Below are 24,342 nucleotides of genomic sequence, written 5' to 3'. Positions count from 1 at the left end.
GCAGCCTCAACCCACCAAGTTAGAGTTGAACCTCATACATTCCAACATCCACTTTGTGGATACAGCCTTTAGATTGATTCCAGGGCTCGGATTATTGGGGGGGGGGTGAAGAGAGAGAAGAAATCCGTAATTAACTGCACACCAACCCTCACCACCTGATCTCCCCCTTTTTACCTGTAGCCTTTTAAAAAACAGCCGCTGAAGGAGCCATCACTAAAGGGGCCACCTCTGCCCCCCCCCCGAATTCAAGCGCGGAGCTGATTTATTTACTTGGAAGAAAGGCGGACATAAAGGGGATCATCGGGGCAGGGCCTGCATTATCCACCAGCACAAGCCACCCTCCCCCACTAGTTCAGGGCCTCAGAAGCAAGGGGAGATCCAGGGGATCTGCTGCGATCCCCAGCAGGAGCTCCAGGCACAAAAACCTCCTCGGCCCCGTCACCTGGAAGGGGAGCAAACTCTGACGCCCCCCCTGCTGTTCTGCCTGGGGAAGGAAGGAAGGTGCGGTCAGCCAAGGCGCCCTTCCTGCCCAGGTCACGTCGCACCTCCTCGTTAATCCTCTTAGCAAGAGGGCGCTGAGCGCTGGGCCCCGTTTCCCCGCCCGCTGGAGGCTGCCTGGCGCTTCTTATCGCTGGTGCCATCCACCAGCCAATCAATATTTGCCATCAGTCAATTTCGCGCTCGTTCTCTGCTGCTGAACCGCCTGAGATTCCAGACGGAGAGCCCCCCCTCCCCCAGCAAATCCCCCCCCCGCAGGATCGAACCGTAGGAGGCCCAGCCGGCTCCAGACCCCTTTTCCCAGAGCGGCCACCCCCTTCCCTCCCCCCCGTCTTCTGGAATCCAGCGGCAAAATGCGGGGCGGGGGGCAGCTGCATCTCTGTCAGGCTGCTCCTGGCTGGGGGGAAGAGAGACCTCTCTGCTCTGAACTTGCCTGTGGCAAAGAGAGCTGAGGCTTGTGAAGGGACGAGAGTGCCCTTTTGCATGAGCAGAGTGGCTTTTGCTTTGCAAGGAGGCAAACACGGCCAGCCTCCCCCCCACCTCATATTTATACAGCTTTTCTAGAAAGTGCAACAGCTGGTATACCCCAGTGGGGAGGAGAGCCTGGCTGGGAGTCCAGTGTCTGGGAGTTAAAATCCCCGCTCGTGTCTCCTGGGCATCAAGGGCCAGCTAAAGATCACCCCCACAGGGAGTGGCTCAGGGGTGATGTGCCCTGCCACCTGGGCAGCCGTGGGCAAGCTGCATAGTCTCAAGGAGCCCAGTTGCCCCCCAGCTGGCAGTTGCAGACAAGGCAGGGGCTGGCTTGTGCAGCTGTGGCAAGCTGAGCAGACCCTGGCCAGCTGGGGAGGACTAGCCTCAGAGGGAGGCAATGGTAACCCCCCTCTGAATACCACTTACCATGAAAACCCTATTCATAGGGTCACCATAAGTCAGGATCGACTTGAAGGCAGTCCAATTGCAATGCACTAGAAGAGCCAGTGTGGCGTAGTGGTTAGAGTGTTGGACTACGACTTGGGAGACCAGGGTTCAAATCCCCACAGAGCCATGAAGCTCACTGGGTGACCTTGGGCCAGTCACTGCCTCTCAGCCTCAGAGGGAGGCAATGGTAATCCCCCTCTGAATACCGCTTACCATGAAAACCCTATTCATAGGGTCGCCATAAGTCGGGATCGACTTGAAGGCAGTACATTTCCATTTTACTTTCTAGACTGTGCCGTGTGGACTGTTTCAGCAGCGCCAAAGAAAGGTAAACAAAAAAGGTATGGAAAGGAAAGGGGGGCACTTGAGAAAATGGGGGGAAGGAGCATCTAATCTGTGGGTGGGAGCTTGGAGGGCAGAGGGAAATGTCGCTTGATAACCCCTCGCCAGCCATCCTCCCAGGCCGCTGTGACAGAAGCCTTGATGTGAGCGACATGGAATGAGAAACAGCAGCTGTCACCTGGGAAGAACCAATGCGGGCATTTCATTTTGATCTCCCCCCTTTCCCTTCCTCAAGAAATAAGAGGGGGGAGGGGAGAAATCATATAGCTTGTCATCCAGCCAACTGAGCCTCCCTCTTTCACCTCACCTTCTCCATTCGAGATATTATATATATATATATATATATTAAATGCTTCCCCCCACCCCAAAAGGAATAGCAATTCTCACCCAGTGCTGAGGTGGGCTGAATCCTAGAGAGGCGACAGTGCTTTCGTATCCTGTCATTTGCACTCACTGTGCATATGCACAGATGCCGTTTGTAAGTGTGATAAATAAGTTAGATGAGGGATGGTGGGGAAGCTTTGCCTGTTGAACTTCCACCTGCTGCACAGCTGCTAAAGTGGGCAAAATGGGACCAAGAGGAGAAACCAGACAAGCATGCGAAAGGGAGGGAGAGGGAGGGAGGTGAGTGAGGATTGGGCCCACTCAGCAGCCTGTCAGAACCAGAGACGGAGGGGGAGGGAAGGAGAGGGGGGGGCTCCTCCTTCACACTCCCAGGAGTGGAATCCCACCTGAGGGGAAAAGATGGGCCGACAACGGGAGGTGTCAAATTTATTCGTTATTATTACACTGTTTAAGTCCAGTTCTTGCTACAAACATACACGCACATTTCGGGAAGGGCCTGCAAGGCAGCCCCCAGCGTCCCTGGAAGGCATGGAAGAGAAGAGGGTGCTCTGGACTCGATCGTGGCTTTCCTGAGCCTCAGCAGGATCATCTCTCTCATCATCTCATCAAACCCCCCCACCCTTGAAACACACAGAATTCCACTTAAGGGGGTGGGGAGGGGAGAGGGTGTCACTTGGACCGGGCTGAGGAGGACTTGAGGGTGGCGGCGGTGGCCAAGGAGGTGAGGAAACAAGGAGATCTTTCTGCAAAAACAAAGACAGCAAGAGGGTGGGTTAAATGAGCCGCTGTGGCCCAGGGCAGCATGCACAGCCCCACTGCCTACTCCCAGCCCTTTGACGAGTTCACATGTGTTCCATCCAGTTTCTGCAATCATCTGCTTTGAAAAAAGTTTGTACAAAAGTTTGTATTTTGTCTCAATGCAGACATTCCTAAAGACATTTTATCCTAAAATATGCATTTTAGTGCTGCTGCTTCTTTTTTGTACTTTTGCAAATCTGAAGCATGCCTGACCTCCTCCCCCTATCTGGTTTCTAGATTGCCCAACCGTGGCTCAATTTCTGTTGGCATGAGGGGGTGGAATTGTGCTTGCGATTAGAGTGACCCTGCCCACGGCTGCAGCTATTCCCAGAATCACAGACGTGACACTGAGTTCCACCAGATATGTTGCTGGCCTCGAAGTCTTGTCAGCCCCACCAGCTTGGCCAATGCTGAAGGGCAATGGGAGCTGCATCCCAGCTACGTCTGGAGGGGTGCAGAGCCCCTCTCCCTTGCACCCCCCCAAAAGCGCCTCAAGCAAAGTGTGTGCTCCATGTAAAAACCACAGCACACAGCAAGGGTCTGGGCCACGGCCTGCAGGGCAGCCCCAAGAGACTCCTTCCACTTCCAGAACCACAGCAGAACACCAGGAGCCCTCAAGAATAATCACCTGGTGCCAGGCTCCCTCCAGCATCCACCTCATAGGTGGACATCAAAGACCCCGTCCTCCAGGGCCTGGGTGCCCTCCTCCTGGATTTCTGCAAGGAGACCAGAATGTGAACTGAGCTGAAATGGAAGACACTTTTATTTGGCTCCCTGAACATCCCAGCCCCCCAACAAGGAACTAACTGCCAAAGCAGAAGGAATGGAGGGAGAGTCCCCCTCCCCTGCTTCCTTCCAAGATGAATAGATTCCTAGTAGATGACCCTGGGTGGCCATTTGCCATGAATTGTGTAGTTGCATCCTCCACTGCAGATCCTGCATTGAGCAGGAGGTTGGACTAGAGAACCTCCAAGGACCCTTACACTCTACAGCTCTATGGCTGAGGGGTGCAGCGAGGAATGGCACCCTGAACTCAACATCTGTATTTTCATCTCTAGGTATTAAGAAATGCAAAACAGACAATCATGAAATTTAAAGTTGACTCCAGAGATCATCTAGACTAGCACTCACTCTCTCTCTCTCTCTCTCTCTCTCTCTCTCACACACACACACACACACACACACATTCTAAAAGCATTGCTGTCTGTTATGGCTGGCTGGACCACTCACAAAATTCTTCCTCATAAGAAACTGCCTTATGCCCCATCAGAAGATTTGTTCATCTAGCCGAGTATTGTTCACTCTGACAGGCAGGGACTCTGCAGGGTCTTTCCCACTGCCTGTTCCCTGGAGGTGCCAGTTGTGATGGGGGGGGGTCTTCCGCATCCAAAGCGGGTGGTGCTACCACTGAAGCTATCTATGTAAATAATCTAAATCTAATCTTGTAAATTTTTTAAAAAACCATTTTCTTTCTACATGTCTAGTTATCTTACATGATGAGACAGGATGGAATAATATGCTGTTTCCTTCACCTTGTGTGAATCTGCCATTCCACTGGTAAGAATGTTTCCACACTTAAAACCTTTCAGCATTCTACAGCAATCACTTCCATAATGATGTTGGTTGCACATCTTTGTAGTAATAATAATAATAATAAATAAATAATAATAAAAATTTAACCAGAACTCTTCACCAGGCAGACCAGACCAGAAGGTCAATCTTGGGCATATTAAAAGAAGCTCTGATGAAATGCCGGAGAGGCCATGGTGGAGATTTCAAAGTCCTTTCTGCTATGCCTCATCCCAGGCAAGCCGGAAATCTATTCCTTGCCCTAGAGAAGTCCTCCCAGAACAGATATCCCTTTATTCATTTTCCTGGTCACTTGGATCAGCACAGAACAACCACTGCCTAGCCTAACGTATCTCAAGATCCCCCGTGTGAAGCAGATTTAGGACACAAGGGGGAGATGATGCTTCATCACAAATCAACCACTGCAGATATTTGGCAGAGTGGAAGGTGGGGGGCGCAGAGTGACGACACTGGGTGCTTCCACACAGGGCCATACTGCAAATGGGCAATTTAGATATTGCACATGAGTTTAGTTTAACATCGTATTTTCCACAGAAAGCACAAATCCAGATTAAATCGGGAGGGAGGGAGGGATACAGCCTGGCATTTTGGTGCTGCAGATGTGATGTGGATGCCGGGTAAAACCTTGCATGTGTGAGCAGCCCCCATCCCACAATAATGACCAGCCTGGAGGCACTTCCCACAACCAGGAAAGCTGAGAGCATTCACGGTGTGGAAATATTTGCACTGTCTCCCCTGCCCCTCCCAGCAGTGTGGTCTTTTCCCATCTTAAGCCAAATGTTTCTGTTTTGTTACAGAAGTAGTGATGGAGAGATCCCAAATCAGCAGCCCAAAGAACTGAAGTGTATAGAATCATAGAATCATAGAGTTGGAAGGGGCCTTGTAGGCCATCGAGTCCAGCCCCCTGCTCACATCTCTCCTCCCATCCAGAGCTGCCTTATCCTGAGCCAGAAAATGGGCCCACTTAGCTCAGTCTTGTCTACACTGACTGGCAGCTCTGGGGTCTTAGGCAAAAGTCTTTCCCAGTCCCTCTTGGAGATGCCAGCAGGGATTTGTCACGGCTCTTCCCCAAAGAGCAAACACCCAGAGGGTGGCACGCACAGGAAGCCCCTTCTGAGAGAGAGAGAGAGAGAGAGAGAGAGAGAGCGATTATCAGCCAGAAACAAACAGGACAGGAAGCCACAGCTGGGCTGAACGGTTATCTGGGGGGGAAGTGGGTTTCCGGCAGAGGGCGAGGCTCCCCGGGTGGGAAAGGAAGGGGGCCAGTGGCTAGGGGTGTGCTGGTGACCTCAGATGCTAAAAAGACAAAAATAAGAAAAATGGGAAAGAAGGACAGGAGACAGAAAGTAGCTTTGCAGAAGGCAGAAGGTATTCAGCAGCTGCAAATGGGAAACAAGCCGATTCAAGAGATAAATACATCAGGTGGACTACTTCTGGGAGGAAGGGTGGGATTGTTGTTGTTGTTATGTGCCTCCAAGCTGACTACGACTTATGGCGAACCTATGAATGAGTGACCTCCAAGAGCATCTGTCATGAGCCACCCTGTTCAGATCTTATAAGTTCAGGTCTGTGGCTTCCTTTCTGGAGTCAATCCATCTCTTAATAAATAAATAAATCCCAGAAAGGATTGCATAGGAAGCTGCCTGAGAGAGAGCCGGAGTTGGGCCATTGGTCCACCTGGCTGAATATTGGGTGGGCAAAAGATGGGGAACCAGGAAGGGTGGGGGGCGCACTCCTGCTGTTGTTCAGCTCCAACGTCCATCAGCCCAACCGGCACAGCCAATTGCCTGGGAGGGGCAGCAGCTTCTGCCCCCCCCAGGTTCCCCCTCCTTCGTCTGCACTGACTGGGAGCAACTGTGCAGCGTTTCAGGCAGGGAGTCCCTCCCCGCCCTGCCTGGAGATGCAGAAGGGCAAACCTGGGACCTTCTGCACACCAACCCATCACCTCCTGGGCTTTTAGAGGCGAAGTGGAGACGGAAGCCTGTTCTTCTTTAACCCTTTGGCACCCTCTCATTCCTAAGTCTCACTAAAGCTTTGAAAACGATTAAATCCACATGCAAATTCCATGCAGTCCAGAAGCCTCCTTCTGTTATTTCCCACCTCTCCTGAGATCTAATCCACCAGCTGCTTTCTAATCATCCTCTCTCTTTGGAGGTCCAGTTGTTGTCATCATAATTTTATTTATTTATTACTTTGTATACCGCCCCATAGCCGAAGCTCTCTTGTTGTTTACAACAATTAAAACATAAAAACAAATATACAAATTTAAAAACACATATTTAAAAGCCAATTAAAACACATGCTAGAATGCCTGGAAGAGGAAAGTCTTCACTAATTCTCCACTATCATCACTGACTGCCTGGGTCCAATTAGCCACCCTTTGGCCCTTTCCCCCCTAATGATGCCATATATTTTTTTTTTATTTGCCATCCCAAGCATCACTCTTGGCTTGGGGCTCTCTCTACATGGCTGCCACAGCCAACACCCTCCTCTTCTTGTCTTCCTAATCTTTTCTCACCAAGAACTTCCATATTCTTCCCCTCCGGGTACCAAGACCCCTTGTTCTGCTGCCATCTTTCTCGACACTTTGATGTAAGAACTAGTAAACATCATCAAAACATTAGGAAAGTGCTGATTGCTATTGTATTGTTACTGAAAGATGTTGCTGTTGCTTTTTTAACAATGCTATTTTTTTTGTAAACTGTATTGTTCTTTTCTGATGTGTATTTTTATTTGTGTGTATTTTTTGTGACCTGCCTTGAGGGCCTTTTTGGCCAAAAGGTGGCATAGAAATAAACCGTAACACAACATAACATAACAAAGCAGACACTCTGCCACTGAACTAATGTCATTCCCCTAAAAATAAAGGAAGATTTCCGTTTGCACAATTCTAAAGAGGGAGCTGGTTTAAACAGAAAGACAGAAAGCTCCCCAACGCCAAGTCAAGCCACAGTGCCTGCGTGGCCTGCAGGCTCACTCCCTCAGCAGCATCTTCAGAGAGGGCTGGGAAGGGCTTCTCCCTGAAACTCAGAGAGCTGCTGCCAGTCAGTGTAGACAATACTGCGCTAGGTGGACCAAGGGGTTAAGACTTGGTCTTAGGCAGCGTTCGGTGTTCCCATGAGTAGGAGGGGCTCTGCAAGATGTCCGTCTTGGGTCTTTCCCAGCCCTGTCCAGAGATGATGGGACCTTTGAACTTGAGGCCTTTCGTGAGCAAAGCAGGCGCTCTACCATCTCTCATGTGTGAGCAGTGACGGCCAAAGAAACCTCCATGCTAAAAGGCAGTCTACCCCTAAGTGCCAGATGTTGGAGACAGAACAATATGGGAAGGCCTCGTGTCTTAACTACATGGACATCAGTCCTGGGCTGGACTGGTCCCACTTGGCCCAGCTCACGCAAGCAAGACGGGGGTGGGGGAGGCAGAGCGGATGAGGCCATCCCTACCTGCATGACGCAGAGATGGCCGCCCAGGGCGGGGCAACGAGAGGCTGAAGGAGCGGGCGGGCAGAGCTGCTGGTCTGTCAAGGCTGACACTCTTGGCGCGCTTCCGGCATTCCACGGAGAGGAGGTCCCGGCACTGTTTGTGGCAGCTCACACCGCAGGCTGGACGGCAGCACACCAGGGAAGGGAGTCAGAGCATCAGGATGGCGTCCTTCCTCCACAGGGTCAAAAGTCAGCTTGCCCAACCCCATTCCCCTGGTTACACTTCTGCAAAGCAGGGGTGGACAACCTATCTAGAGTCAAGGGCCTTGGGGGAAGTGGGGGTGCAAAGGAAAACATGGGTGAGACCCTGTCTAACTCTCCCTCTCTCCCTCTAACACACACACAGAGCACTCGCCCTGCCTCCCATTTCGCTTTCTCTGTCTCATGTACACCACCTCCTGCAATCATTCCTCTCTACCTTCCATCCATCCATTCTCTATCTTTTTGGGCTTGGAGGGCAGCATGTGCACCTGTGCTGCAAAGGTTGGAAACACAAGGCTGGAAAATATACTCTCTGAAGGGAAGCTCTGGCTCTAATCCAGTGGAGAAGGGATAACACTCTGTGCATGCTCAGAGGAACACCAGTTTTTGTATTATTTGACATTTTCCAGAGCTGACTCCTGCCATTCGAAACAAGCTCTGGTCTTAACCCTTGACTGAAATTAAACCCTGTTCCACCCAAACCTAGGGAAACGCCACCCCTCCCCACACTTTTCACCAATTTGAGTACCTCCCCCTACAACTTACCTCGACATTTTAGTCCTTTCTTGTAGAGACCAAGAATCTGGGGAGAGAGAAGCAAGTCCACTGGAGGTCACGTAAGGATGGATGGCCGAAACAGCCTCACTACACACCTATTCTCCGAATCAGTTTCTTCTCTTCCCTTTGAAAGTCTTAGAAAATAAATTAAACAGAGAGGCTGGCCTAAAAAAAAAAAAGACCCCAAAAAGTTCCTTGGATTTTGCTTATTGAGCAAACTGTGTTGGAAAAGTAAAGTCACAGTTTCAAAACTACACAGGTCTCTTCTTCAGCAGGACAAAGAGACGTGCCCAGCTTAAAAGCTTGCTAACATCAAAGTGTGTGATGGGGGGGCACGACAGAGAGGAAAACACTCAAAGCTGCATGAAGAGCAGTGTATTACAGCCCAGCACATTTTGAGTCACAAGGCCCCTCTTCAGGAGCAGTCTTCAAACCAAAATATGCAATCTGTTTTACAAATCTACATCAGGACGATGATAAAAGCATTCCTGTCCTGGAACCTCAAATATGTCGTAAGAGCAAGCAGTCAAAATAATAAAATAGCAAATGCCCTTGTAATGGGGAAGACTTAAAACTGCCGTGGGGTTTATTTATTTATTATTTGATTTATATCCCGCCCTCCCTCCCAGCAGGAGCCCAGGGTGGCAAACCAAACAGAAGAGCTTGTTCCTGTTTTGCTTTGAGAACACCAACCGTATCACAGGAGGCAGGTTTAGAACAAAACAGAACACTTCTTGCAAGCACTGTGCCAGCTCCAAGGTTTTTTTGGGGGAGGGGGTCTCCTCTTCTTCACTGCTGTCATGTCTGTCAAATTAATGTGCGCTTCCTCTCCCCCACACACACAGGAGAGTGCAAGGCAAGTGATGAATGATGCCCCAGCTCCTCCATGGGAGAGAGCAGGAGGACAGGCAAGCAAGGAGGAGTAATAGCAGCAGGGGCAGGAAGATGTGGTGGTGGTGGAGGGGGATCTGCAGCCGGCCCCCTGCAGGGGGTGGACCCTGGCAGGTGCCTGACAATGGTGACTACTGGCGCCAGTCCTGCATCCAACACCCAGCATTATTTAACACACGCAGCTCACTGCCTGGGGGATTCCCCCCCATCCTTCTCCATCAGCCCATAACATCTTCAGCCAAAGGCCATGCCTCTTTCCCCCTCTTCCCTGAAAGGAGTGGGAAGGGGAGGAAGAGCCTGAGGAGGACAGTGGCCAGAAGGGGATGGGGACCATCTGTGGCCCCTCCAGATCAATGCAGCTGGAAGTCAACGTCCGCCAGCGTGGCCAACGTTCAGGGATGCTAGGAGTCATGGTCTAGCAACTGGGAGGGTCCAGGGTCGTCCCCCCTGCTTGAGGGGTCTGATCCAGATGGCCAGTTCTTCTTTAGCACAGACGGGAATGGAAACACGCCACCTACACACATGCACACACAGAGCAAATGGCTCACCAGACCCTTGCAGTGGCGACAGGCAATGGGGCGCAGGAACGTGGTCTCATGGAAACTGTGGATGAAGCCCATTTTGCCATTGAGCTCCATGCTGGACTTCATGAAGTAGGAGATCATTTCTTCCCGACTGATGCAGCCGTCCCTGTGGGGCAGGGATGCCCATTGAAAAGGGGGGAGGGAAAAAAGATTTGGGCCCTTAATTTGGGCCAAGGAGTCAACCCCTACAACAAGTGGCATCTCAGTGGCCACATAACCCAGCCCCCCCATCACACTTAGTCTATCGGGGTCTTCTCATGTTATTTTTGAAAAACTGTAACAGGGCTTCTTTCACACCAGGATCCCATCCCAGCCAATCAGGGGTCACAAAGTGTGGGTGAGGAAGTCAGGGAGCCAATTAGTCTTGACTATTTTTGATGCCAAAGTTAGTGAAGGTCCATTGGAGGTTCTGGAGCACCATTTAGTTACCACCTGCGGTAGCAGTTTCTGCTGTTACCGCCTGAGGACTGGACAGGACACTGTGGTGAGGATCCCTGCCTGCTACGGCTGTTAAAATATGGGAGGAGGGGGTTGACTAGACACCTCACTACATGAGGGGGCCATACCCACTGCTTTGGAAGATGTGCTGGTGCAGCCACTCTTCAAGAGGTCCTCCCTGGACCCAGAAGTTTGAGAAAACGACCACCGAGTCTCCAACATTCCCTCACGGGCAAAGTGACTGAGTGGGTGGTGGCTGGCCTGCTACAGGCATGCCAAGAGTGAGCAGACCATTTAGTCCAGTTTCTCTCTGGCTTCAGGCCCTGTTTTAGCACCAAAGCATCCTTGGTCCCTCTGACTGATGAGCTCTGCCAGGAGAGGGGGAGGGGGTCCTGCTGGGTCTCCTCAATCTCTCAGCAGTTGTCAACACTGTTGACAGTGGTGTCCTTTGGGGGTGGGAGCTGAATGCATCACATGGGAGTGGTTTCGTTCCTGCCTGCAGGGTCATTACCAGAAAGCAGTTTGAGGGGACTGTTGCTGAGCCCCATATATTTTCATCTGTGGGGCCCTGCAAGGGTTCATTCTGTCTCCTAGACCCATGTTGTTTAATATCTACATGAAACTCCTGGGAGTGGTTATCTGGGGATTTGGAGGATGGTGTCTTCAGAATGCAGATGACATGGAGCTCTGACTTGCCAATCCATCTGGATCAGGAGAGGCTGTGAAGATGTTGGGCAGGTGTGTGGAGGCAGCGATGGGCTGGAGGGCCCCCCACAAATGGAGGCTGAATCCTGATCAGACAGAGGTGCTAGTGGGTGGTTCCTGTGTCCAGCATTCAGGGGGACAGCCTGCTCTGGGAAGGGTTGCACTCCCTCTGCAGGAACAGGTTCACAGTCTGGGAGTACATCTGCGTTCCAACCTGTCACTGGAGTCCCAAGTGGCTCCTGTGGCTGGGAGCGCTAATGCCAGCTTAGGCTGGTTCACCACCTACACTGGTCCTGGACCAGGAGAGCCTGGCCTTAGCTGTCCATGCTTGAGTGACCTTGGACTACTGCGGGAGCGTGGACGACAGCAATGCACTCCAGGTAGTCTTGCTGCAGCAGTTAGTGCAGAATACAGCTTCAAGGTTGGTGGGTGGGGCAGCCTGATGGGACCAAGCGTCACCAGTCCTGAAAGTGCGGCACTGGCTGCCAGTGAAGTACTAGCCCTGATTCTGCATTAGTCCAAGTGCATGCAGCCCTAAGCCACTTGGGACTCAAGTACTTAAGACAGCGCATCTCAGCCCCTATGATCAGCAGGGCATGCCCTGTTGGTGGTGCTGCCAGGTTGGCACTGACCCATGACAGGGCCTCCACAGTGGCAATTTCCCCATTTGTGGAATACCTTCCCTGATGAGCTGTGTCTGTCTCAGGAGGAAGTGAAAACCATTCCTGGTCCCCCAGGCATGTGAAGGCTGAAACAGACCTTGAAATTATTAGCTGGGAGGGTATGCAACTGTTTTTAAACCTGCTGTTAGATCTTACTGTTTTAAAATGTGTTCAAGATTTAATTTTTTTAAATCATCTCTTTTAAGTTGTATTGTTTTTGTGGTTTGGTTGTTTGCCGCCTGGGCTCTTTTGGCAGGAAGGGCAGGACAGAAACTTAGCAAAGAAATAAGACGTGCAGTGAAGGGAGCGAGAGCCCACAAAGCAGCCTTGCCTCCTGGCTCTGCACTGGCCCAGCGGGGAGAGGCATGCAGCACACCCCACTGCAAGCAAGGCTGGGCGGGCAGGCAGCGCCCACAGGAACTTGGTCCATCTAGCCCAGAATTACCTGCTCTGACTGGCAGCAGCTCTCCAGGGTTTCAGGCAGGGAGACCCTTCATCTGCTGCCTGACCTTCCTAGTTACAGATGCTGGGAACTGCACCTGGTGGGGGGCGGGGGGGGGTTCTGCAGGCAGAGTGCATGCTCTCCCACGGAGCTATGGGCCTCCCACATCCACACTCGGATCCCAGATGACGCTCCCCATGTTGTCCCTGGGTTGCACCATCCATGCCATGTCCACAGCTGGAACATGACACTGAGCACAGGACCATGGACCTGGAGATATGTCCTACACCTTCTCTTCCACAGGAAGACATTTGCAAATGCTCTCTCCATCCCTTTTGGAAGGAGCACAAAAATGGCTTTGAGGGCCTGTGCGATGCAGCAATTAGCAAGTGGGGGGGGTACAACCTGCGCCCCAGATTCATGTAGGTGGCAGAGAGAAGGGGATCGTGGGGAAAATGGGGGAATGCACCCTCCCTCTCCTAAAAAAGATTGCAGCCTTCAATAGAAACAAAGGCACTCCCTGGATCAGAATGCAAGGTTAGGGTAGGAAGACCAGAGTTCAAATGTTGTCAACAGCCCAGAGAGCTTCGGCTATGGGGCGGCATATAAATGTAATAAATAAATAAATAAAATAAAATCTCCCCTTTAGTCAAAACCTCACTGGGTGACCGTTGGGCCAGTCGCTGTCTCTCAGCCTAACCTCCCTCACAGGGTTGTTGTCAGGATAAAATGGAAGTGCAGGGAAGACCCATGTACCTTTTTGAGCAAAGAAGTATGGTAAGACAATAAGTGAAGGAATAAAATGTTGCCCCAATTCAGCTCAACTCTACATGAAGCCAGAAGCAACAGTGGGCAAAAGGAAGGAAGGAAGGAAGGTGCGTGTTACGGCCAGAAATGTCATGCCTCAAGCCACTCTAAACTCCAGCCTCAGTGCAGGGGGAGAGGGACTGATTTTCCACAGATGAGACCTGCACACCAGAATGTGCGTCAAGGCACCCTGTGCACTTGTCTGCCTCAGCAGCAGCCCAGCTGTCCGAACGGCAGGTTAAGAGGGGAAAGTTGGGGTGCCAGGCCTTTGGGGGTCCCCGGGGAGGAGGACAAGGAGGGGCAGACTTGTGCACAGCAGATGAAACAGTTCACTGGAGAGGCCACCACGCCCAGCCCCTCCCTGTTCCCACCCTCTGAAAAGAGGCAGGGTGGAGGCAGCGCCCCCACCCCGGAAACCACAGAGAGAGAGCAAGGGAAGCCCCCCCTTGTTCGTTTTAGGTTGGAGGAGTCCAGCAGCTGCTTGGGAGAGCGGCAGTCAGCCAGGCAGGTCACCACATAAGGACTGATGTGGCTGGAAGGAAGAAGGACCCCTGGGGTGTCCTTGCCCCCTCCCTCCCCACCCGAGGAGGCTCACAGAGTGGGAGGGGTGGGCTGGGAGCCAGAGAATGGAGTCAGCCCTGAAACGTTTGGACTGCGCATCCAACCCTGCCAGAAAAATGTGCAATTCACTCCCACCTCTCTGCCCTGGCCTCCCACATACTAAATTCAAGCGGGATCCAGAACTCATTGTTCAAAGTAGATTTTGATCATGAGCAGAATATGCACACAAAACCACTGAAATAAAAAACATCCAGCCTCTAAAGGGCCTCCTGTTTTGCTAAGGACTTTTTGTGTCAAGCTGCGGCAGCAAAAATAACCAAGAAGTTGTGGCACAGAAAGAGGAGCAGGATTCTTTAGGAAGAGGTTGAGGCTGGTTCGCAGTTCCTTATTTGCAGAAAAGTTTGAAGCGCAGCTCAGTCAGAAAGCTTTTTTTTAAAAAGAGCGGAAGTTTCCCCATCCCAGAAACTCAAACACACTCTCTCTCTCTCCCTCCAGGACCAGGGACCGTTCCCCTTCAAGGTCCACTGTCATTTCCTCCAGTCAAAACTGTTGCACTTCATAGAGGTGTGAGGACCCCAGATGGCAACAGCAAATAAGAAGCTGGGAGTGAGCACCCCAAAACACTTTGGCCCACCCCAATTATACACCTCTCCCTCCAGGAGAGCACCTTTGCACTGCACCCAAAAGGAGGGCTGGCCATTTTACTGAGGACACAAATTACCGATTTCAGTTGCCACACTTCTCCACAGTCCAACGGCTAATCTTTAAAGGTGCCACAAGCCACTTAACTTTGCTGAGCTCATCTCTTGCCCCTAAGATACTCCTCTCTTTAAGACTTCACAGTTACTCTTTCTCACACTCCACCTCAAGGTTCTAGTCCTCACTGCTGAACCTTTCCTCCTCTTCATTTGGTTCCTCTTCTTCCCTTCGCCGTTCCTCTGTTCCACACAAGCAGTTTCCCATCTGGATGTCTGCTACGTGCTTCCGATCCCCAGAAGAGCCCCCAGTTCACCATAGCGCCTCCTATTCTCTTCCAGTCTTCCTTCCCTCCTAGCCAGGCAGAGAGAATGCCCCACTGAGCACACATCATCAGTCCTCACCCAAAGTTAGCTGCTAAAGAGGAGCCATAGCAGTAACTTAAAAGATAGCAGTGGTGGCCGGGGGGGGGGGGGGAGATAACATCTCTCCCATGAATAACACTGTGTCTCTCACAACAGTGGGTTTTCTTTGAAGCAAGAATTAGTTTTAAAAATGAGTGGTGCTGAGGTGAAAACTATCCTGGAAGAGTTGCCTTCTATATGCAAAGTCCAAGTGCCTATTCTAGATCTGGCTGTCGTTTCTCAGTACTGAAGGAAATACACTCTGTACATGCTCAAAGGCATGCTCTTTGCCAGCTTGCAGGTGACACCATTAATGCAGCCAACAGAGTGCAAGGTATAAATTATAGCATGGAGGTAGGTAGTAGGGAGTATTGGGATGCAACAGTGGGGATCATTCAGTTTGTAAGTTAAGGGTTAATTCTGTTAATGTTGAAGTCAACTATTCAAGAGGGGGACAGGTGGAAGTGTTGCTTAGCAACCAGGCAGAGTGGCATGCTCTTCAGTGAGGTGCTGTGATTGGCTGTGTAGTTCTGAGGGAGTTTTCCTCCTATACATTTGCTTGTATGTCTCCCTGCTCTGAACAAGGCCTGAAAAACAAAACCTCTCTGTTTCTTTCTCCTCACATTGTAAATGTATTGCCTTCAAGTCGATTCCAACTTAGGGCGACCCTATGGATAGGGTTTTCATGAGGCTGAGAGGCAGTGACTGGCCCAAGGTCACCCAGTGGGCTTCATGGCTATGTGGGGATTCGAATCCTGGTCTCCCAGGTCATAGTCCAACACCTTAACCATTACACCACACTGGCTCTCACTCTCCTCACATTATACACTGCTTTTGTTCAGTTTATCCAGTGAAGTATTATCAGGAGGATCCTTTCTCTCTGGGTTCTGTCTGCATTATTCAAGCGACTCTGCCAACAGGGAGGCAGCCTCAGAACCTCAAATTAAGTCTATTGATGGGCCTTCAGGTGGTTTTTGAGAAAAGGAAGACAACTCTGAGGTATCTGGGTGGCTGCTGATGCTTCACTGCCATTACTAATGTTTGTGAGAAGAATTTATTTTCAACATATGTGGTTGTCTTATGAGTTGTGGAAATAGAGCCTGTTAGTGGGGGGAGAATGAAGTTCAATTTTACATTTTAATTTGTGAACACAGAAGCCTACATTTGTTAGTGAGAAAGATTGTCTCTTAAAGCAGGCACAAAAATTAAATTAAGAATGTATGATTTCCTAGTCAAATTTATAGTTCTCGATTTTAATAATAATGTTGTTATTATTCTGCTCTTTGCTGAACCGTTTTCATATTTTTGATGTATGCCACTTTGGGCACTTCTAAACAGAATGATGGGGTACAGAGGTGTTTAAAATGAACAAACCAGGGTGGGGGTGGGGCCGGTGTTTGAACCTCAACATGGCTTGATCCCCCCTGGCAGGCACTCACTGGTTCTCATCCAGGTCTCCAAATTTGCACAGGTATGGGAAGTTGTTCCGGATGATCTTGAACTCTTCCTGGGAAATATGCCCATCTCCATCCACATCAAAGTTCCGGAAGACAGACTGAAAGACAGGAGGAGGAAGGCAACAGGCCCTGAGCCACGGCCCTTCAGCATCCCAGGTGACAAGATGACCCCTGCACTTACCCAAATCCTACTTGGACCCTGACCCAAGCTGAAGACGGCTCAGGATAAAACAGGTCTGCCCCCTCTGTAGAGTGTGGGACATCCCCCCCCAAAAAACCGAAGCAGCTCATCCTGACCTACCCCTCAAGCACCAATATTTTTGAAGGCCAGTTTACACACCACCTTAAGTATGTAGAGCTGATGTAATCACCCATGCTTCACCCCTGGTTAACCCCTGGCTCCATTTCCTTCCCCCTCCTCTGTTGTCTTCCGGGTCTTGGATTTTAGCTTGACCTCTCCCCTCCCTCCCCCGCAAATGGAAGTGTGCCATACACACGCTGCTGCTGCTGCTGTACAGATTGCAAGAGAAAGATGTCCTGCTGCTGCCAGATTGCAATCCTGTGCTCACATATCTGGGAGTAAGTTCTATTGAACTTCTCAGGTCTTCCTTCTGAGCTGACTTGGATGGGACTACACTACACGAGGCACAAAAACTGCCGGAAAATCAGCTTCTGGAAAACATGGGGGATGCCTATTTCTCCTTCACGGCTTCTGCCAGGTGTTGACCGGCTCATACTCCAAGACTTTTGCCCTGATCTCCACTAAAGATCCATCTGGTGCTCCCAGATACATCGCTGAGTTGTTGCAAGCAGGTTGTTGGCAACAGGTTTTTAAAAAAATTTTTTTTTATCGGATTTACTCCCAAAATGGTAAATCCAGATTAAATGGGGGAGGGGAATACAGACAGGCATTTCGATGCCACCAACTTCATGTGGATGCTGTCCAAACCCTGCAGTGTGAGGAGCACCCACCCCACAACACCCATCCCCCGCCTGGAAGGACCCTTTGAAGGGGCATCCACATGGTTTTGCCATCAAGTCATCGCTCTGTTGGGCTGTCCCTGGGCTTCTTCTTTTAAAGCCACGGACAATCTGAACTGCACGATCTTGAGCTCATAGGAGAAAAGCCAAGCTATAAATGCAATAAATTAAAAATAAAGATGCAGATCTAACCTTCTGGAAATGCTGCCCTTGCTGAACTGTCCACCATATTCTGGAGACGGGGGGGGGGGTGTCCAGGGAGCAGTTTTTGTTCCAGCAGATCCACAGCCACCCCCCATCTCCCAGTCGTGCCCAATAATGGGGAGAGGGGAGGGGACTACAGGAGCCCTGGACCTCTGTGTGGGTCTGGGGAGGCCCAGGGAGGAAAGTGTTAAGAGCTGCCCCCCTCCTGCCCTGGCCACTGTGAGCCCAGCAGGGTTGAAGAAGTGTTGGCTCCTTGACGAGCAGTCTCTCCGTGCCCTGCCTGACTTCCATAGTCCTCTTCTGCTCATTAAAATAAAATTCCATTTCAGTTGTTTTATCCTCATTCTTGAACATCCTCCTGTTCTAGCGTTCCTTCCAGACCGGTGTTACTGTGGGATTCCCACTTCTCAGACAGGAAGTTTTTAGCAGTGCCCCCGCCAAGTCAGATTCTTCCCAGCACCCCACTTTAATTTGGATTCTCTCTTTCTGAGGGAAATCCAATTAAGTAAAAAAAAGGCTCATTGGTGCTTGGCAGAGCGAAACAACCCTCTATCGCTGCCACGCTCAGGCTGGGGGGTCTTGTGGAAAAGGACAAGGTCAAACAGAGCCACGACGAGGACCTGGGCTCATCTCTCATGTTGGGGGGGTGACAGATCAATTGGAGGGAGCCTGCCATGCGTGATCCGGACCTGGTATGCCAGGGCCTCCCCTCCCCTCCCCAACCACAGCCCCCAGCCCCTACCTCAACCATCTTCTCAATGTGCTTGCGCACGACCGCCTGGTCCGGCTTGGGTTTTGGCACCGATGCCCACTCCTCAATGACAACAGGCTGGGGTGGGGGGGTGGAGGACGTGGGGCTGGAAGGCTGGGAGAGAAGGGGGGGAGAAGAAACCATTCATTCATTCATTCAAAACTGCCTTTGGGGGCAGGGGAGGAACCCTCCCAAGATCTATTATATTTATTTATTTTCATTATTTTTACCCCACCCTTTTTCCAAAACTGGAACTCACGGCGGCTTCCAGATAAAAGCACACATGTACTTAAAAACATACAAAAGTCTAGATTAAATCGAATTAAACTATTTACAGTATTAAAACCATTCATACATACAGTTAAAATAATTCAAACTCAGTTTAAAATAATACAGTTAGACCATAGCAATGCAGCACCCTTCAAGTCCTGTCCTTAACAGCTTTCACTTCCAAAGGCTTGTTGAAATAAAAAAGTCTTTGCTTGCCGACGGAAGGACTGCAAGGAGGGGGCCGTTCTTGCTTCCCTAGGAAGGGAGTTCCAAAGATGGCATACATATAAACAAACAAACCAGAACACTGTGATTCTCCCCTTCTTACAAAAATTTAAAAATAGCAGTTTCAGACTCCAGAAACAGAAACACACTCATGTAAAAATAATTTAGCACAGTAAACAATTTAAAAACAGCAGTGACAACTCAAACCATTCAAACTCAGCTAAAATCTCAACTACAAACAGCATATTTGCTAAAACTGAAAGGGTAGTGCCGTGTGTTGCAGCAAGAGGCAGCTGGCTCTGGGGGTGGGGCGTGGTTTAAAAACAAGATGCAGAAGGGGCACCCTCCCCACCCTATCCCCCAAGTTTGTGCTGGCTACCTTTCTTCCCAGGAGCCCAGGAGCATGTTTTTATCCTTATGACACCCCAGGGATCTTCTCACTGCACAGCAGGGGTGCTTGGGGCGGGGGGGGAACAAGGGGCCTTGGATCTCCTCACCACAGCAGGGCATACTGCAAAGACCCCAGCCATGCACCCTATGCAATTCCTGGAGGGATCTACACATATAGATTAACATATGCAGATTTTATGCATATGAACCTGGGAACGACAGACCAGTCAGCCTGACATTGATCCCTGGGAAAATCCTGGAGCAGATTATAAAGCTGTCCATCTGTGAGCACCTTGAAAACAATGCAGTGATTACTAGGAGCCAACATGGATTTACCGAGAACAAATCCTGCCAGGCTAATCTTATCTCATTTTTTGATCGGGTAACCTTCCTTGTGTACTGTGGGAATGCTGTGGACGTAATATATCTCGACTTCAGCAAAGCTTTTGACAAAGTGCCCCATGATACTCTGATTAGCAAGCTAGGTAAATGTGGCCTGGATGGAACAACTCTCAGGTGGAGCCACAGTTGGCTACAGAATCGTACTCCAAGAGTGCTTCTCAAGGGTTTCTTCTCAAATGGGGGGAGGTAACGAGTGGGGTACCAAGGGTCTCGGTCCTGGGTCTGGGGCTCTTCATTTTGATTAATGACTTGGATGAGGAGGTGCAGGGAATGCTTATCAAATATGCAGATGATACAGAATTGGGAGAGTTAGCTAATAACTTGGAAGACACAAAACAAAATTCAAAGGGATCTTGATAGGCTGGAGCATTGGGCTGAAAACAACAGAATGAAATTTAACAGGGATAAGTGCAAAGTTCTACACCTAGGAAAAAGAAGCCAAGTGCACAGTAATAAGATGGGGGATACTTGCTCAGCAATACTACATGCAAGAAGGATCTTGGGATTCAACAACAATCACAAGCTGAATATAAGCCAACAGTGCGATATGGCTTCAAAAAGGGCAAATGCTATTTTAGGCTTCATTAATAGTAGTTTCCAAATTGCATGATTTGGCACTGATTAAGCTTCATCTGAGTACTGTGTCCAGCTCTGGACACCGCACTTTAAGAAGGATGCAGTCAAATTGGAACGGATTCAGAGGAGGGCAACAAGGTTGATCAGGGGACTGGAAACAAAGCCCTATGAGGAGAGACTGAAAGAACTGGGCATGTTTAGCCTTGAGAAGAGAAGACCAAGGGGAGATATGATAGCACTTCAAGTACATGAAAGGTTGTCACACAGAGGAGGGCCAGGATCTCTTCTCGATCGTCCCAGAGTGCAGGACACAGAATAATGGGCTCAAGTTGCAAGAAGCCAGATTTCGACTGGACATCAGGAAAAACCTCCTAACTCTTAGAGTGGTACAACAATGGAACCAATGACCTAGGGAGGTGGTGGGCTCTTCCATACTGGAGGTATTCAAGGGGCAGCTAGACAGCCACCTATCAGGTATGTTTTAATTTGGATTCCTGCATAGAGCAGGGGCTTGGACTTGATGGCCTTATAGGTCCCTTCCAACTCTACGATTCTATGATTTGATGCAAGCATGTGCTATGGGTCTGTGCACCCCCTGGTCCTTGAAGTAGTACCTAGCGACACCCTGGCCTTTTCAGGGGTCACAACAGTTTGCAATGTTCACGTCATGCTGTCCTCAGAAGGAGGCAGAAAGTTCACCTCAGGGTGACCGTGGAGACAAGAGGCTGCCTTCCACTCAGCCAAGCCGTTGGCCTGTGCAGCCCAGTAGCATCTGCTCTGGCGGGCAGGAAAGGGTCTTATTCCCCACCACTGGTCCTAAAATGGGAGATCCCGGGGATTGAACCAATCAGATACGGGCCCAAGGCCACATGCTCCATGTTAAGGGCTTAATTCCAAAAGGAAAAGTTGCCAGGGCTCAAGGGTGCCTGAAAGCCACACTATCTCGCCTGCACGTCTCCCCCACCCATCCCAGTTGCAGTTACGTGGAGGCAAGGAAAACACACGCGGTTCCTGTTTTGCCACTGTCACTTCCCATATGGCCGGGATGGTCCATGTCATTGAACACCCTTTCTGGGACAAATCTCCAGACACAAATGACAGGGCAACGTGGAGGAAGCGCCCAGCTGCCTTGAGTCAGGGTCCCATCCTGATCCTGCCAGCATCACAAGACTCTCGCACTTACTGTGGACTTGTTCCGGGGTTCCCTTTGCAGTGAGAGCTGGTAGATCTCCTCTTCCGTCTGGTACTGATCCAGGGAGACCTGCCACCAAGAGGACCATAATCAACACCAAGTTTCCTCCTTGAGAAGGCTGGATAGAAGTGGGGTCCTTCAAAAGCTACTACAGTGAATGTCCTCTCCTAATTTTCAGCAAGTCTACCCATTTCCCACCCCCCAACTTTGTGGGTTCATTTTAAAAGCAGGAGATAGTGACCCTCCCAAGTCTCCAGAGGAGTAGATGTGTTAGTCTTTGCAGCAACAACAATGGAGTCTTATGACGCCTAAAAGACTAATAAATTTATTATGGTAGACGACTGTCCTCTTCATCAGCGGCATGACATGTTGAGCTGAGTGACACAAACACACACAGAGTTTGGAGTGGGGGAAAACTGTAAAAAGTAGGATCAGACAGAAATTAAATGCAGAAAAATATAATTTTTATTTTATTTTTATTCATTTATTATTTAATTTATATCCCGCCCTTCCTCCCAGCAGGAGCCCAGGGTGGCAAACAAAAGCAGTAAAAACACTTTAAAACATCATAAAAACAGACCTTAAAATACATTAACACAAAACAACTTTTTTGTAGCTGCCCTGAGTGCCCTATTGTAGGGTAGAAGGGCGGGATAGAAATATTTTAAATAAATAAATAATAAATAAAAAACATTCTTTAAAAAAGCTTTAAAAACATCTTAAATAAAAAGGGTTAAAAAAACATATTAAAAGCAATTCCAACACAGACACAGGTCTTAACTTAAAAGGCTTGTTGAAAGAGGAAAGTCTTCAATAGGCGCCGAAAAGATAACAGAGATGGCACCTGTCTAATATTTAAGGGGAGGGAATTCCACAGGGTAGGCGCCACCACACTAAAGGTACATTTCCTATTTTGTGCAGAATGAACCTCCTCGTAAGATGGTATCTGCAGGAGGCCCTCACCTGCAGAACGCAGTGATCAGCTGGGTATATAAGGGGTAAGACAGTCTTTCAGTATCCTGGTCCCGAGCTGTATAGGGCTTTGCACACCAGAACTAGAACCTTGAACTTGGCCCGGTAGCAAATGGGCAGCCAGTGCAATTCTTTCAGCAGCGGGGTGACATGTTGGCGATACCCTGCCACTGTCTTGCCACTGCATTTTACATCAGCTGCAGCTTCCAGACCAACCTTAAGGGCAGCCCCACATAGAGCGCATTACAGTAATCCAGTCTGGAGGTTACCAGTGCATGGACAACAGTGTCAGGCTATCCCGGTCCAGAAACGGTTGCAGCTGTCTTATCAGCCACAGCTGGTAAAAGGCACTCCTAGCCACAGAGATCACCTGGGCCTCTAGCAACAAAGATGGATCCAGGAGCACCCCCAGACTACGAACCTGCTCTTTCAGAGGGAGTACAACCCTATCCAAAGCAGGCAACTGACCAATTATCTGAACTCGGGAACCACCAACCCACAGTGCCTCCATCTTGCTAGGATTCAGACTCAGTTTATTGGCCCTCATCCAGCCCACCACTGACTCCAGGCAGCAGTCCAGGGCTTGCACGGCCTCCCCGATTCAGATGTTACAGAGAAATAGACCTGGGTATTCTCAGCATACTGCTGATACCTCACCCCAAATCTCCTGATGACCACTCCCAAGGGCTTCATATAGATATTAAACAGCATGGGGGACAAGATGATACCCTAGGGCACCCCACAGCACAGCTGCCAGGGAGCCAAAAGACAATCACCCAATGCTATTCTCTGAAAACGACCTTGGAGATAGGATCGGAACCACTGTAAAACAGTGCCTCCAATACCCATCTCACCAAGTCAGCCCAGAAGGATACCATGGTCAATGGTATCAAAAGCCACTGAGAAATCAAGTAAGAAGAACAGGGTCGCACTCCACCTGTCCTTCTCCCGATAAAGGTCATCCATCATGGCAACCAAGGTCGATTCAGTCCCATAACCAGGCCTGAACCCAGACTGGGATGAGTCAAGATAATCTGTTTCATCCAAGAGTACTTGCAATTGGCGCGGTGCAACCCTCTCAATCACCTTCCCTAAAAAGGGGGTATTTGCAACTGTGCAGTATTTGTCGCAGACCAATGGGACCAGGGTGGGCTTTTTCAGGAGTGGTCGGATCACCACCTCTTTCAGGGTGACTGGAACCACTCCCTCCCGCAATGATGAGTTGACCACACCCTGGATCCACTTGGTCAAACCCCCTCGGCAAGCTTTAATAAGCCAAGAAGGGCAAGGGTCGAGAGGACACGTTGATGGCCACATCATCACAAGCACCTTGTCTACGTCATCAGGCTGCATCAACTGCAGTTCCCAAGAAGTTGCAGCACTGGACACCTCACTGGGGACTACAGTAGATGTGGGGGCGGCATCAAGGCTGCTATGAAGGCAAGCAACTTTACCCTTGACGTGCCTTGCAAATAATTCACAGTGGGCCTCCGAAGGGTCTAAAACTAAATTTCCTGGAGTTGATTGTGATGTTCCTGTATTAATGTAAATATGGTAAGTTATATAGAAGACATATGGTAAGTGGAGTGAAAGAGGAGGGGGGAGTACATGAGCAGTAGAATGCTGGGTGATTGGCTGAGCGTTTGAATGGCTGGGGGTATAAATGGAAGAATGACAGCTGAATCAGTGTGGATGTTGGTAGTTGGTAGATGTTAGTAGGTGGGTGTGAGTTGGTGGATGTGAGAGGAAGAAGGTGTTTGGTGGTGGATGTCAGGAGAGTGTGGAGAAAGAGGGAGTGAGAGTTCGGATTAATAATAAGTCAAGTACCACAGGAATAGATGAAACTATATGCTTAAGTACCATTAGAAAAGTAATCTTGTTATTTCTGTTATTTAATAAATACTATTTTGGTTTACCGAAGGCCTGATCCTTGGCTGGGGAATATACAGACCAGAAGGGAGGGCAAGGTAATTACCAAGGCTGAAGGGAAACAGTAACAAAT

The 24,342-nt window shown here is 49.8% G+C and overlaps 1 protein-coding gene across 10 annotated transcripts in view; it reads right to left on the bottom strand.

Annotated features, from left to right (window-relative positions):
• Window positions 1-2,515: 2,515 nt before the first annotated feature.
• The window catches only part of RASGRP2 (RAS guanyl releasing protein 2), a 66,875-nt gene continuing 45,048 nt past the window's right edge, over window positions 2,516-24,342 (bottom strand). For all 10 annotated transcript variants that reach the window (XM_061605644.1, XM_061605648.1, XM_061605643.1 and 7 more), the window contains 8 exons: window positions 21,360-21,437; window positions 18,305-18,427; window positions 16,360-16,475; window positions 10,170-10,311; window positions 8,719-8,755; window positions 7,933-8,091; window positions 3,530-3,617; window positions 2,516-2,846 (listed from right to left, as the gene is read on the bottom strand). In XM_061605644.1, coding sequence (XP_061461628.1) covers window positions 3,559-3,617; window positions 7,933-8,091; window positions 8,719-8,755; window positions 10,170-10,311; window positions 16,360-16,475; window positions 18,305-18,427; window positions 21,360-21,437 — 714 coding nt within the window. In that variant the 3' untranslated portion in view covers window positions 2,516-2,846; window positions 3,530-3,558. The remainder of the gene's footprint in view (window positions 2,847-3,529; window positions 3,618-7,932; window positions 8,092-8,718; window positions 8,756-10,169; window positions 10,312-16,359; window positions 16,476-18,304; window positions 18,428-21,359; window positions 21,438-24,342) is intronic.

The sequence above is a fragment of the Rhineura floridana genome, chromosome 22, assembly GCF_030035675.1.
Source record: "Rhineura floridana isolate rRhiFlo1 chromosome 22, rRhiFlo1.hap2, whole genome shotgun sequence".
Classification (NCBI taxonomy): domain Eukaryota; kingdom Metazoa; phylum Chordata; class Lepidosauria; order Squamata; family Rhineuridae; genus Rhineura; species Rhineura floridana.
Note: the sequence above shows the minus strand (reverse complement) of the source record. Positions and strands in the feature narration are given on the sequence as shown.